The following is a 16,010-nucleotide window of genomic DNA, read 5'->3' as shown; positions in this document are numbered from 1 at the left end:
ATCCTATCAATATTTTCCATTATATCAACAGCTCTGGCTGGCTATAGATATCTGCCTGTTGGGGGTCTCATAATGATATCAAAGCGGCGCTTTAGTGCTACTTGAGTAGTTCCAGACTGGCACTTAAACCATTTCACCTACCCCCATTTCAATTGAAATTTTTTCGAGAAAAATGGCTTCAATAATATTTGTTAATAGAAATGAAAAGAAAAGCAACGGTCTTGTGTGATTCTTACAATCGGGTCAACCCAACAAAACTACCTAAAGTGAGGAAAAGTCTCAAGTGGAAAGTAAGCTTTGTGCTTGCCGATGTATGGAAAACATTTAGTCTTCCGATTTTCCGGCCAATGATGTCATAAAAGATGTCATCGATATCGATGTCAGAACATCGATGGCCAACCGACACAGCTGCACTAACAACTGGCATTGGCTTAATTTTCACCACCATTTTGCAACGATACTGCATATTATCACATGACACAATTGAAGTCGATGAGTAATACGTGTTTCCTTGCATGCTTTTTGTTTTTTCCTCTTTTTGCAGCTTACACCTACCTCCAGCCTCATAAACTTACTATTCACACAAACATATTCACAAAATACCCATTCTAATATTTAATTATTACCCTTTTTCCTCTACGGTTTGTCCCTTCGGTACGTAGGTGGTTCAACTAAAACGTTTATAGTGAGTGCCCACCGCAGGGTTAATGCAGTGCCAAAAAAAAAAAACTTATCTTATCGAAAATTGGACTCTATAAAATCTAATTGACGTATTTGCGTCAAATGCCATATATGTTTGTATGTATGCACATATGTAAATAACTTACTTTTATCAGATTGTTATTTCCCCCTACTTTTTCACTATTTGTGTTTCGCTTAATAAAACTTTGTACATGTAACCCTTACTGTTTCGAAATAAGTGAGAATTTCACAAATTTACTGCTGCAAAAATTTCCCAAGTTCTGCCCATAAATGTTAGGTAGTTATTATGAGTAGAGGCGCACTTAGCCCCCTTTTTTCGCTTTAATGAAGTTTAGAATATTACATCGGTCGACACGATTCTTGGGTCTGGCTTCTGAATGTCAAATTTTGGTTTCTTTTGCGTTACGAGAAGGAAAAAACAATTGTTTTGATTTAAATTTGCTTTTGTAGAAACCAGAGAAATTTTTCCATTTTTTAGGAAAAATTACTGTTTTTTTTCATTACTTTGTTATAAATTACAAACAACAAATTTTTTGCTGAACATCGGAGTCTTTTTAATTCAAGAACGATGATTAATAATAGCAATAAAATAAAAGTAGAATAATGAAAAAATTAAATTCAATAGCGATTATTCTTAGTGATTTTTTTTTTGTTTGTATGGACTGTTTCATATTAAACCCCTTATCGACGTAAAACAGACAAAAGCGAACTTGAAAAGCTAAGAATGGATAATTTGCTGCTTCTCGATGCCTATCATTAAAATTTTTTAATTGAAACCAGAAAAAAGTATTTTTTTGTCAATTTGAAATCACTTTCGGAGATAACAGTAAGGCGTAGTAAGGCGTCTTAGCCAGAGGGGTGCAGTGGCAGACGTTATATTCAGCAATGATATGATATTTCATATTTCTCTTTACGGTTGCGATGAAAGTAGTTGAAGTGGAAGCTTTTCCTTTTGCAATGTAAACCAAGGCACATTAAACAGGACAAAAATAACAAGAGCAATGTATTATATAATATTTGTTTGCTTTTGGCCCCTAAAATGTCGAAATCTATAAGCAAAGATGACAGTTAAGAGTAATTTAAACAGAATTTTACAATTTAGAGGCCAAATAAATAGAAAAAATAAAAATAAAATTACACCGGCCACTGGATTTATGGAGAGGAGAGGCGGTCCAAATTCAGAAATGTATGTAGATTGTTGGACTCAAATTTCTTTTCATCAAGAGCCAGAAAAATCTGGCCCTCCTATGTGATGGGTTCCAGCTAATAAAATTTAATTGTTGTAGCTGTCTTTGTTGTTGTTGTAAGATCATAAGACGTTCCCCATAAATTGTCTGGCTATGCGATGTACAAGTAACATACCTTGGTAAGATATAAATGTTTGCAAGAAGATAATACACGGCCACATTTTGAGCAGAGCTCCCTCAGAGTAAAGTGATTCACTTACATACTTTCTATTTTGGATAAATGATGACACAAAGGTGCATCATCTAGAAGAGGTTTTATTTTTTATTTTTTTGTAGCAATATCGTCTCATCAATGGGCCGGCCTGGGCGCTGATCGCCTTTTTTACATATACAAGGCCACTTATAAATTATTCTTTTGCCTGGTCGAGAGTCCCGTAAACGTATGACATCTGCTCCATAATGATCTACGAAGGTTTCCTTTCCTTAGTAGAAAACCTATTGCCAACCAATATGCTGCATAGCTGTCCTAGTGCTCAGAGTTTTGGAGGGTTTTTTAACTTAACGCTTCTCCAGCGCTAATTTGCAAATAAATCAAGAAAATAATAAATAAATTGTTCCTTTCTTTTTATTGCTTACATTTAAAGCTTTTTACAATTTTTGTTAGGTATAAATAATTTCAGCGATAAGATTAGATTTGTCAATTAAATGTTTAATTCACTTCGGCGATACGATCGTTCGACAAATATCTGCTTCCAAATCCTTTTATATTAAAGTGATCAAAGGCCATAACTTCCTGTCGGTCATATCAGGTAACTGAAGGTTAAATGCGCGAACTTCAAAGCAAATATTTGCACTGTCATATTATTATCAGTTTTCGCTATAGAAAATATTTGCAATTTTTATGCCTTTGTGATCAACAGTGAAGGTGCATTTATTTTTGTCGTTATTTTAATCGCTTGTCTTTGTTCTATCTCCTTTCTACTTACAGAGAAGACTACACAAAGAGTTGATGTCGCTGATAAAGGAACCGCCACCGGGCGTTACCGTTGATACCGATAGTATAGGACAAAACTTATCAGAGTGAGTTGCAAAAGACCAATTTAAAAACCAAAAAATACTTACATAATTTTCTTGTGTTTATTTTTTTTTGTCTCTCTTAGGTGGAAAATAAATATTGCTGGTTTCGAAGGTACACTGTACGAGGGTGAAAATTTTCAGCTGCTATTCAAATTCAACAATAAATACCCCTTTGATTCGCCAGAGGTAAGTTCATGTCACGATTACACATGTTTATATATTCAGTTACATGATTTGCTTTTTACTATTTCAGGTAACGTTTATTGGTAATAATATACCCGTACATCCGCACGTCTACTCCAATGGACATATCTGCCTTTCTATATTGACAGAGGATTGGTCGCCAGCGCTTTCAGTACAATCCGTCTGTCTGAGCATAGCATCGATGCTAAGTAGTTGTCGCGAAAAGAAACGTCCACCAGATAACACACTCTACGTGAAGACCTGCAATAAGAATCCAAAAAAGACTAAATGGTGGTATCATGGTGAGTTTGAATTAAAATTTAATCGCCAATAAGTTGTAAGGTGCGGTGTAGTCACCGATAGTCATCGGCTCGCTCATCTAACGATAGGCCCAGGAAGCGTGCTGTTTCGACGGGTTAAGCCCAGAGAGAGATGTCTATTGTGGCGCAAGGGTTACGAGTAGGATTTTTGCTTATAGATAACTACTATATGTAGGAGTTTTTTTAAGAGCTTGGGAACTTAAAATGATAATACAGTTGAGTTTTTTTATAAACAAAAGGTTTATGAGGGCAATATTCGAAGGAACCAATACAGGACACTAGCTTTTGTTCGCATTGCGATGTGTGTTGTACATAGGACTTGCTGTATGATAGTATGCCTAAGCACTGGTGGTTCCAAATATTGCTATATTTGGTATCAAGCAGAAACTCTTAGATCAGCAAGGTGTTCTGCAGGTTTCTCAATAGTTCTTTGAAATTTGTTCAGATTCCTATCTGTGTTTGATTTGACAATATTTAATTGAAAAATAATAAAAATAATATTAAAATGAAAAGAAAAGTTATCGAAGGTGAGGGTAGAAGCCAAGATGTGATGATTGTTTTTAACTGAAAATTTTTTCATCCCACGATAGTTGGTTCCACGTTACCGGAACGCTCTGGATTTATATCCGGCCAACGACGGTCACACCAGCACTATTCTTCCAATTTTTATCGGTAATAATTTTGCTAGTCCAGCAACAATAAAAATGGATTGTGTTACGATCTATTTGTTTTTTTATTTATTCATTAAATCAACAAACAAGAGGCTTACAGACTATTGCATAGGTAGATACAAATTAAGACCTTATGACAAGACTCTGATAAGTAACTTCTTAAAAATAAACTTAGAATAAGAGAAATCAAAGACTAAGGAAGAAGAAAATGCATTAAATTCAGCTAGCGTCCTTCTAAAAGGAGGATTAATTCCATAAACAGTTTTAGCAATACCCATAAAAAGAGTTCATTACAACGGAAATTGCGGGAGGGAACATTAAAATTAATTTTATTGAGCAGATACCGATACAAAATACATCGATAACAGAACACGCCTAGACTCTAAGGACATTAGATTTATTAATATAATAAGCAAGGATACCGATAAGACGGAATGGGATCAACGAGCGCAAAGCAAAACGCACAAAAGCTCTCTGAACAGACTCAAATCTATAAATATAGACTGCATGAAACGGTCTCCAAAGGAATACCGCGTATTCTAGTCTGGACCGAACTAAGGACGACTACAACAGTTTGAGAGGATAGGGATCAGAAAACGAAGAACTATTTCGACGAAAAAAGGCTAACATTGTGAACTATTTACAAAGAATAAAGTTTATATGGGTGGTAAAGTTGAGCTTGGAGTGAAAATAAACACCCAGGTCCTTTAATTCACTAATTGACTTTCGCGGCGACTTCGAGATGTAGTAAGCTGTTGGAACAACTTAAAAAAAACTGTCGAATACGAAGTATAGTGACATTTATTAATGTTTAGGAACAAAAGGTTACGCACACACCAACTATATAATTTATTCAACTCACACTGGAGAATGGATGAATCTTTTGGACATTTAATTTCATAATAGATTTTTAGATCATCCGCGTATAGAAGAAAACTACACAATGTAACGGGTGATCAATCATGAGGTGCTTTTTTCAATAGTTAAAAAAAAAAACAAAAATGTAAATTATGTTCAAAACCTTTATTTATCATTTGAAAGGACATTCTTTGACATTTACTTTTTGAATATGACTTCATTCAAATGTTGGCCGCAACTACGCTTAAGGTGGTCCATTCTGAAGGTCCAATTTTCAATCACTCGTTCGAGCATTTCGACTGGTATGTCGTGAATAACACGCGTAATGTTGGCTTCCAGAGCTTCAATCGTAGCTGGTTTATCAGCATAGACCTTGGACTTCACGAATCCCCAAAGAAAAAAGTCCAAAGGTGTGATATCACAAGATCTTGGTGGCCAACTCACAGGTCCTAAACGTGAAATCAGCTGCTCTTCGAAATGACTTCTCAATAAAGTCATTGTTTCACGAGCTGTATGGCAAGTGGCTCCGTCTTGTTGAAACCAAATGTCGTAGAGATCATTAGATTCAATTCCAGGTAGCAAAAAGTCCGATATCATGGTACGGTAGCGAGCACCATTCACAGTTAAGTTGCGGCCATCATCATTTTTGAAAAAATATGGACCGATGATTCCACCATCCCATAAACCACACCAGACCGTTGTTTTCTCTGGGTGTAAAGGTAGCTCTTGAACCTGTTCTGGTTGCTCTTCATCACAAATACGGCAATTTTGCTTATTGACGTAACCATTGAGCCAGAAATGCGCCTCATCGCTGAACAAAATTTTGCTCGAAAACAGCGGATCTTCTTCAATCTTTTCAAGAGCCCAATCAGCAAAACGGTGACGTGCAGGAAGGTCATTTGGCTTTAGTTCTTGTACGAGCTGTATTTTGTATGCTTTTAAATGAAGATCCTTCCGTAAAATTGATCAAGTTGTTCCATACGACAGTCCAAGTTGCTGAGAACGGTGCCGAATCGATTCATCGCGGTTTTCACGTACACTCTCTGCTACTGCCGCTATATTCTCAATGCTTCTTGCTGGACGTGGTCTATTCGGTCGAGAATTATCCTCCAATGAATATTCGGATTCAAATTTGTTGTTGGTATGTCGAATAGTGTTTAAGGCAGGCCGATTATGTTGACCATAATGCGGTCTAAGCGCACGAAAAACATTTGTCACAGAACGCTGATTTTCATAATACAGTTGAACAATTTGTAGACGTTGTTGCGGTGTGAGTCTTTCCATGATGAAATGCCAAACGCTGTTCAACAAATCCACGATGACAGTTTGCCACAACTCGCGCGCGATCTGTAAAAAAAACGCAAATGAAAAAAACTCCTCTTAATTGATCACCCGTTATAACAAGAAGAAATATCGTTAACGAAGAGGACAAATAGAAGCGGGCCTAGGACACTACTTTGGGGAACACCAGACGAAGCAATAAAAGAATAAGGCGGTACATTATCAAGTCGAACGACACAGTGCCTATTATTGAGATAGGAAATCAACCACTTAAGAAATTGAGAGTGAAAGCCGAAACGCTCAAGTTTAGCTATTAATATTGAGTGAGATACCCTATCAAAAGTGTTAGAGAAATCTGTATAGATCGCATCCATTTGGAAATCTCTTTGAAATGTTTCCAAACAGTCCTCCGTAAAGATAGCTAAATTCGTTAATGTAGATCTGCCCGGAATAAACCCATGTTGATTGGGACATAACAAATGTTTAACAGCAAAGTATATTTTGTCTTTGACTATATACTCAAATAATTTCGAAACTGTAGATAGTGTGGAAATCGGCCTATAATTTTCATTATTATTTTTATTGCCGCTTTTAAGGATAGGCGTAATGAAAGTTAATTTCAGTCTTCAATGAAAACTTCGGCGGAAAGTGACATGTTGAAAAAATCTATTACCATAATATATACAACATACAAAATTAATCATCCCATCGTAAGATTTATAATTTTTGTACGTCAATCATATTTAACACTTATGTATGAACTAGACAGCTACAGTGTACAAACAGAAAAGCAATGGAGCGCGTGCACCTTGTACTTATAATCAACTGCGTTTCGATATTGAAGCGTTTGGTGAGAATTTGTTTGAATTTTAGTAAAGCGAAACAAAGAAGACGCTCACAGAATTAACTGTTTAATAATTTTGAAAGCATTTTAAAAATAAATCAATAATTGGCACGTGCACTTCTGTTAGGTGTTTGGCCGAGCTCCTCCACCTATTTGTGGCGTGCGTCTTGATGTTGTTCCACAAATGGAGGGACCTACAGTTTTAAGCCGACTCCGAACGGTAGATATTTTTTATGAGGAGCTTTTTCATGGCAGAGAGCTTTTACTGTACATTAATATTGCAGCCAAAAATGTCAATAAATTAATTTGCTTATAAACTATTTATTTTTACAACCAATTTTTTTTTGAGTTTCTGATTTCTATTTTACTTACTTCTCCTTCTCTTACTAATTTTCTTACAGACGATTCAGTCTAGTGGAAGTCGTTTGCCGCTGCCGACCGGTATAAATATAAGCTGTTCGCTGCATTGACAAACTCATTGCTGGTACTTAGAATGGAACTACAACAACAAATTACGCAAATATACACTGAGAGTAAATTGTCTGTGAAAAAAATACGTCGACGCGTAAAGTTCAAACGTAAACGCGCATCCGCAATTAATTATATATATTAAATATTAACTAAACAGCTATAAATTGCAAACAAACAAAAACAAAAATCAACAAAACAAAGTAATAGCCACAAACAACACCAATTGGGAAATTGCCGCTCGGGCAAAGTGAGACGTTTGAGCTGAAACCAGTTTGTGAACGTGAATGTGCGTAGGCGTATACGTAAACGTAAAGAAAGAAATACCGTATTTTAAATTTAAATATATATTTTAGTTATTATAACATAACATAACTTTATCTTGACAAGCCAATAACAGCAAGAGATGCAAAAACAAAATACATATACATACATACATACATACATATACACATATAATAAAGCGTAAGTAACCTTTTGGAACTTAAGGTTGCATTAGACACATACCCCATACACATATACATACATACATACACGTATACCTTTCTGCAAAAAAATATAAAAAATACGAGCATGAATACGACGTAAAATAGAAAAAGTGACTAAATTTTCGAGAATAATAAAATAGAATACTTGAAATGCGATAATTGTATGAATGTTTAGACTACATTGAATGAAAAGACATTTTTTAGTACATAACCTGTAAATCCAAAACGAAAATTATAAGTGGTAAATTTGCATGGAAATTTAGTTTTAATTTAATAAGCTCTTAAATATTTTTTATCATTATCCAATATGAATTTGGCGCTTTAAACTGTGGCTTCAGATTTTTGTTTTGCATAAATCTTTATTTTTTATGTTTTGGCTTTTCATAAAAAAATATATATATTAAAGTAATTATTGTACATGCAAACAAAAAAAAACACAAATTAAAATAGAAATCAGGCATTATAACAAATCATGTAAAAATATCTAAAAATATTATTATGTAAAATGATTATACTGAAAATACTGTTAAAAATGATGCAAACCGCTTTGGAAACGACGCAGCGAAACATTCCATTCTGTGTTTGTTGAAAGTGCAATAAACAAGAAATAAAAAACAAAAACACCATCTTATTTTACAAACACAGATTGATTTAAAAACAGTAAAACAAATGAATTTTAGCAAGAAATGTTTGCTGTTTGCTCGCATCATTTAATAGAGGAAAATAATAAGAAAACAATTCACTGCAATGCACTATTTATAACATGAAATGGAAATTTGTTTTGAAATTTTAATCTTTTCCTAACAACCCTCAATAGCTTTGTGTACTGTACGCTTTAGTAATATGTGTATGCCCGAACTTATTTTACTCATTTAATTTTATTTTTATTATAATAATTATTTTCACAAAATTTGTATGTACCTTGGCTAATGTACATATGGTTTTTTTTGTTTGTTTTGTAATCTTAGCTTCTAGACCTAACACCTTGGTGCAATTCTTCTGTATTATTCGTATAAAACTAAGATTAGCTTGTCACTGTACTGTTGCCATTTCAGTACACTTGTGATTTCCGTGTCTAAATGATTTGCATATGACATATGCGTATATACATACTTACATACATATACATAGAATATTAATTACGATTTCCTTATAAATTTAGTAATTGCCAATTCTTTTAACGTATACCTTAAATGATCTTAAAATATAAATATATGTATGTATTTACTTGTAGATTGCGGTATATTGCCGTTATATGGTAATTTTACTTCTTACCCCCACTTAATTATAACGCTGTAATATTTTGTTTTGTCCATAATGTGTACGTTTATTTTTTTGTTTAATGTATTGTAGTTAAGTTGATTTATATTATATAAGTGTAAGTCAAGTTTGAGGTAAATTAATAATGCAAAATGTAACACATATTTGAAACAATCTTAATAATACTTGTAAATGCGTGTCATTGTCAAGTATTTAATAAAAACAAAACTTATGATTACAATTAATATCCAGTCTTTTGATTTCTTAACATTTCAGACAAAGTGCAAACTAATCCCTGCGAAGATTTATATATGTATATTACATATATGCACACTCATAGCCAATCAAATAGGTGTGCGTTATTGTTGCTTTTGTTGCAGCATAAACATTGTGACAAATCGGGCATTGTGACATTGTTGCTTTTGTTGCAGCATAAACATTGTGACAACCTTCGCGATACAAAGTAAACGAACAAAACAAACACAAGTAGGAGAAATTACATATTTGTGAGAATTCAGTGAATGGCTTGGTAGTATTCTGATTTGTAAGATTTAAACTAATCAAACTAATGAAAACGAAGGGCTGTGTGTTAAATTATGAAAGCATACATTAATATTAAATCCTCCAGATGCAGTTTGTTTGCGTTTTTAGGCGTAAGACACCTTGGCAAGAAAGTATATGTGTGTGCGTAGAATTTCTTGTGTGTTTCCATTGGTTTCGCCTACTCTTCTTCTTCACAAACAAGTAATTCCCCTTCCTTTTGCTTGTTTACTGATAGGCTCTTACGACACGGCGAATTCCGGAGGAGCAATCGTGTATTCTATCATTCGTGTTCCCCACACATTTCAAGGCAATGCTGTTGAAGTGACAGTCCTTGTCCGGATATAAATTCGGGTCGTTCCGGTTACGTAGAACCGACTGCCGTGGGAACGAATAAGAGCGTGTCATTTTGACCAGTTTTGGCTATTCTGTTTTGGTTTATTTAGAGTCTATAATTTTTTTTTATTAAAGTTTAACTTATACAACAAAAACCAAGTAAATCGTTCTTTTAAATTTTGTGCGAAAATTAAGAAATTCTGTAAATTTTCACAAAAAGTTAAAACTTTTTAATCAGATGCTTTAGACAATTTTTTGTTATGTAGTTAAATAGTTCATTAAATTTTAGTACAATACGGTGCAAGTCACAAGTGGCTACAAAATATAGTTGTTTTTTGACAATTGTTTTCTGCTGAGGGCACCAGCCTAGAGTATATACCCTATGAACAAAAAGTACCGGAAATGTTTAATTTAAATGAACCGCACACGTGGGAACCGGTCCATATTTTTTCTTATGTTGGTAGGACTGTAAAACACACATCTGTCACTATTTATCCGTTTTGAAGTCTTTGAGAGATGCTGTACGACACAAACGGACGGAAATGTGGGCCAACAATTCTTGGATTTTGCATGATGATAACGTGCCATCGCACCGAGCCCAAATTGTGCTGTATTATTTGCCCAAATACCAAGTAAATACCATTGTACAAGCACAGTATTCACCTGATATGGCCCCGTGCGACTTCTTTTTGTTTCCCCAAGTTGAAGTCACCACTTCGTGGAAGGAGACTCCGGTCGATAGAGGAGTTCAAAGAGAATACGACGAAAGAGACGATCCCTTCGCCGGCCTACCAGGGGAGTATGGAGTACTGGGTTAAACGTTGGCACATGTGTGTTGCTTCAGACTGGTCATATTTTGAAGGAGATAAAATAAATTTGCCTGAAATTTAACTCTGTTTTGTTATATTTAAACATTCCCGGTATTTTCTGACCATAGGGTTTGTGTAACCATGAGTGTATAAGTATATTATACTTACCGCGCAAATCCTTTGTAAGAGGCTTTGCCGATATCCTGCTCCAATTTGTGTTATGCGCCTTGATTTTGTTAATCTATGTACGTGAAATTGTTGAACAGAGACATTTTGGTATAAAAAACCTTTAACTCTTACACTTTTATAACTATTCCAAGGTAGAGAAATGATTTTGTAAGTTTGTTCATATTTATTTTGGTCTAATTTAGCATTAAAGTACAAGGGGCGCAAAATTAATAATCCAATTTTGTTTTTCAATAACTTTTTTAATAGAAAAATATGATTTTGAGTGATGGAAATCTTCATCTTGACCTTTACGCTTGCTTGTCTCTTTGTGTACTGCAGCTGTCTATATAATTCACAAATATCAGCTAGTCCCCTAACCGATTTAAACCGTTCTCCTTACAAAAAAAAAAAAAAAAAATTCAGTACTATTTCCATTTTGCCTTACCTAATTTTTCTATAATTTCAGTCCCAGTGCTTAGATTTTTTTCAACTAAAAGTCGTCTATTTGCTTTTGCCATTTTTTTGTAACCTCATTGAACACCATTCAAAATGTTGGGCATTCGATCCAGTAACCGTAGAACTCAAAATCGTGAACACAAACCTGGGATGGATGGCGCGATAATCTCACGCATCAGTGCTAGACTAAACTCTGGAATTGCCTAGTTACATAACAAAAAACTAAATATTTTTTTATAAAAATATTAGATTTTTTTAAATTTTTCAATAGGGTTTGATGGAAAAGTAATGAGCCTTCCCGCGTGGAGCGTCTGCCAAGCGATCAACCGAATCGGCTGGTGGGGGAAAATGATCGTTGGAAATGATCCTTCCACTAGAAACCGGTCCCAGTTCGCTGGCAACAGCGGTGCAGTCAACATCGCTCCGCGCGTGAAAGCTGTTTTAAAAGCTTGTGAGGATTTTGCAGTGGCGAAAATGCAGCGATCGTTGGAGCAACGTTATTCGATCAAATTTTGCGTAAAGCTAAACAAAACGAGTACCGAAACCATTGGGCTACTCAAGGAGGCTTAGGGGGGACCAATCTCAGTGCTCAGGTAAAACGGGGGCACAAGTCATTCAAGGAAGGCCGGGAGGACGTCGAAGACGAACAGCGATCTGGAAGGTCATCACGATAATGTGCCGGCGCACACCGCCTTCCTCTGCACCTCTGCATTGGCCAAAATGGGGGTTCCGGTGCTTCCCCACCCTCCCTACAGCCCAGTTCTGTCCCCTCCGGACTTCTTCTTGTTCCCGCGCCTGAAAAGAAAACTGAAGGGGAGGCGTTTCGACTCCATCGAGGCGATCCAAAAAACTGTGACAGCCAAATTGAACGCAATTCCGGCGGGTGAGTTTAAAAAATGTTTCCTGCAGTGGAAGGACCGCTACCAGCGGTGTATTGACGCTCAAGGGTCCTATTTTGAAGAATATTAGTTGTATAAACCAAAAGGTTTAATAAAACTGCTTAAAAAAAATAAGGCTCATTACTTTTCAATCAAACCCTGTAAACTGAAAAATTAAAAAAAAAAATCTAATATTTTTGTTAAAATTTTCAGAAATATATTAGACCATCTTCAAAATACCTGGATCACTTGACATGGCGTTTCTCAGATATCTTAGCATTCAGAAAGATCAAAACCAACACCACTCACCCTTTCACACGTCTATATATTTACATATCTACATCTCTCATCTGAGACCAGAACCACTTTGGACACATTTTAGGAGATTGCGCTCTCTGTTGAACTTATACTGGAGAACTCGCATGTGTGAGATGGGGAACATAAAAGTGAAAGTCGTAACCTAAACCGGTATATTCGATAACACAATGTTCTGGGCCAAATATACCAGATTAGGTTAACTTTCTTGATAACTGAATTTATTTACAACATACGGAAAGAGCCCGAATTTTTATTCGCTCAAGGACTGTCACCTAAGTAGCACTTCCTAAAAATTTATCTATTATGCTGTTACAATAACAACGACTTTATTTGAAATACAATTTTTTGTGGCATTCGTGAATTGTGATTTTTAGTTTTTGTTTATGAAACCAAATACTTTTTTATGTATCTAAAAGCATCACTTTTGTATCTAAATTTTGTTTAATTGCTGTCTTAAACATACTTTCAATATACGTACATACATGGCAATTTTAAATATGTACCAGAGAATCAAACCTATGAACCACTTTACCGGCGAATAGACTGAATCAAATACGCAAACGAGAATCAGCCATATCCATCGAGAGCGAATTGTGGACATATTAGAAGCACTGAATTGTCTGCTCTTTAAACCAATTTTCAATAGTAATTTCTTGGTAATAAAAATTAAATATTATATTCAGTTCACTTTTACAGTTTTTTTTATTTAAATTATATATTTCTCGGCAGGTATTCAAGGAAACATTGGATTGTAGCGAGTTTTGTAAGTCTATTATAAATTACTTTAATATCTATAGCCAAGCATTTACACACATTTAAGCTTTGCTCTTCTATCATTAATATTAATCTAATTGCTGCTTAGCGTCTTCATATCGTTTACACCTCCGTTTTCGGCCTCTTGTCAATTAGCCGAAGGCGCACCATGGTAAAGACCCATCATTGCCTCTTGCAACGCTCGCTGACAAGCCATATACGCTTTATAGCCACCGGCACGCTCAGCGGTATTCTCAGGCCGTACGTGTACAATGAAGCCCTTGGTCTCTATATCACTGCTAGGCGGTGCAGCTGGTCCTTCCATGTATAGTGTCGGAGCAATGTGCACATACAGTGGCCCCTCTTCCGCCTTTGGTAATGGCAGGAACATTTGATCGCTGGAACGTCCAAATTGTATGCCCGTCGAGAATTGCGAAGCAGGCTTGGGTGGTGGCACCTTCTTTTCTTCTTCGCGCAACTTTTCCACTTTTTCAGCAAATTCATTTACAATTTCTGTCGCATCTTTCCCACTGCTCATCAATTCGTCAATGAGCGCTTCCTTCTCACGTGCTTTCTTCTTCTTATGTTCTGTCTCTAGTTCGGCTAATTCCTGGCGACGCGCTTCTTCTTGTGCCCGCTCTAATTCTAACATCTCTTCCAATTCGTATTCTTCGCGCCCCATACGCGTTTTGTTACGTTGTATAATATCACGATTCTCACGGCGAAATGCTTCAATACGTTTGTTAGTGCCAATAATATCAATATTGTTGCAGAGATTGTAGATAATAGTTTCAATTTCTTCCAAATAGTCATTGTACTCTTGTAGTGTTGCGAAATCGTCTTCTTTTTTATTGTAATCCCGTAGCACACGTTTTCTTATGTCAACCTCCTTCTCAACCATGGGATCCTCGAAGAGTTGAACACGGAAATTGTTACGACGCAATGGTACCAGACATTCTGGGCATGAACCTGAACCTTTGAGAAAAAGCAGATCAACGCAGGACTCACAGAGTGTATGGCCACACACGTTTACCATCAATTTGAGTGATGGGTTCCGATATTTAGTTGTTTTGCAACGCGGACATGCCTGATCCTCCATGTTGCAACGAGCTTATCTTTATACAACTATATCAAAAATCACGGTAATCGTGTTTTGTTGTCCTGCAATGTGCCGGTATTTTTCCAATTTGATTGTGCAGAAAACAAATGCAAAGGTAAAGAAGAATGAAAGCAATACAAAGCGAATCAGCTGTAAGTGACGTTAAATATGTGCGCATGCAAGTCACCCTGTGACGAGATTTATCGATAGCAAAGAATAAAAGATATTCATTAAAGTGCGTTCACAAATGCACTGATTAGCAATAAATCCACAAAAATTAATATACCCATTCACATTTTACTAGCTGAAAAATTAATAATCTGCTGTTAAGACTTTTTGAAAGGTTTTTCTTAATAAAAATTGGTTGGTGGAATATTTTATTGTTTCTGATTTGTTTAATTATTAGTAACGATACGAAGAAACGGTGAATAGAAACAATAGTTAATTAACTTGCGCTATTTGCTGGCAATTGTAGCATCAATACGCTTACGAAATTTGATATTACATTTTATAATAAGCAACAACAGGCCAAACGTCTATAGGCACAGGCTTTTTTCTGTAATATTAATAAATAATTAATAACATCTAGCAAACATTTTATTCGAATTATGCCTACAAAAATCTTTTCTTTGCCTGCAACCATTTTATTGAGTTTTTAATTTACGTTTCTCTTTACATTTCGCACTTGTTACGTTAAAGCGTAACAACTCAAAATTTCCAAATTCTCTTGTCCTATTGATTTTAGATGAAACTCCAAGGACTTGTGATGACCACCGCAAGAGACTTCTGGAGAAACGGGCTCCACACAAACAGCGATAACTTTTACAATTATTAATTTTTTTTTTTGAAATTTTTGCTAAAGTCAAGTCGAAACATGATGTATTAATGCTATGTTTTTATTTTTGTAAAATAAAGCAGTTGACTAGCAAGCAAAAATTATTGAAAATCATCAATTTTTCGGGAGTTTGACTACCGCTAACCCCTTAAAACTTCATACAGAATTTATAAAATTATTGACAATTTTGAAAAACTAAATTAAGTTTTTAAATTTTCTTTTTTTTATATATTTTTTTTTATTTTTTTACTTTTTTTATTTTTTTCCATTTACATTTTTTTTCTATTTGCTTCTATTTCTATTTTTTTATATTTTTTTCTACTTATATTTTTTCCATTTTTATTTTATTTTTTTCTATTTTTATTTTTTTCTATTTTTTCAATTTTTTATTTTTTTCAATTTTTTATTTTTTCTATTTTTTTTATTTTTTATTACTTATTTCAAAATCATCAATTTTTCGGGAGTTTGACTACCGCCAA

The 16,010-nt window shown here is 35.0% G+C and overlaps 2 protein-coding genes across 6 annotated transcripts in view; one reads left to right on the top strand and one right to left on the bottom strand.

The window, feature by feature from the left end:
* LOC129243864 (ubiquitin-conjugating enzyme E2 W) overlaps positions 1 to 9,584 on the top strand; it is a 69,427-nt gene extending 59,843 nt beyond the window's left edge. For all 5 annotated transcript variants that reach the window (XM_054881257.1, XM_054881256.1, XM_054881255.1 and 2 more), the window contains 4 exons: positions 2,878 to 2,969; positions 3,050 to 3,152; positions 3,220 to 3,451; positions 7,525 to 9,584. In XM_054881257.1, the coding sequence (XP_054737232.1) occupies positions 2,878 to 2,969; positions 3,050 to 3,152; positions 3,220 to 3,451; positions 7,525 to 7,538 (441 nt within the window). In that variant the 3' untranslated portion in view covers positions 7,539 to 9,584. The remainder of the gene's footprint in view (positions 1 to 2,877; positions 2,970 to 3,049; positions 3,153 to 3,219; positions 3,452 to 7,524) is intronic.
* A 3,943-nt stretch (positions 9,585 to 13,527) lies between these two features.
* LOC129244631 (CDK-activating kinase assembly factor MAT1) lies at positions 13,528 to 14,798 on the bottom strand. Its single transcript, XM_054882368.1, has one exon. The coding sequence runs from the start codon at positions 14,694 to 14,696 to the stop codon at positions 13,746 to 13,748; it is 951 nt and encodes a 316-aa protein (XP_054738343.1). The 5' UTR covers positions 14,697 to 14,798; the 3' UTR covers positions 13,528 to 13,745.
* Between the last annotated feature and the right edge of the window lie 1,212 nt (positions 14,799 to 16,010).

The sequence above is a fragment of the Anastrepha obliqua genome, chromosome 4 (genome assembly GCF_027943255.1).
Source record: "Anastrepha obliqua isolate idAnaObli1 chromosome 4, idAnaObli1_1.0, whole genome shotgun sequence".
In the NCBI taxonomy this organism is placed as follows: domain Eukaryota; kingdom Metazoa; phylum Arthropoda; class Insecta; order Diptera; family Tephritidae; genus Anastrepha; species Anastrepha obliqua.
This window is presented reverse-complemented; position numbering and strand designations above follow the sequence as displayed.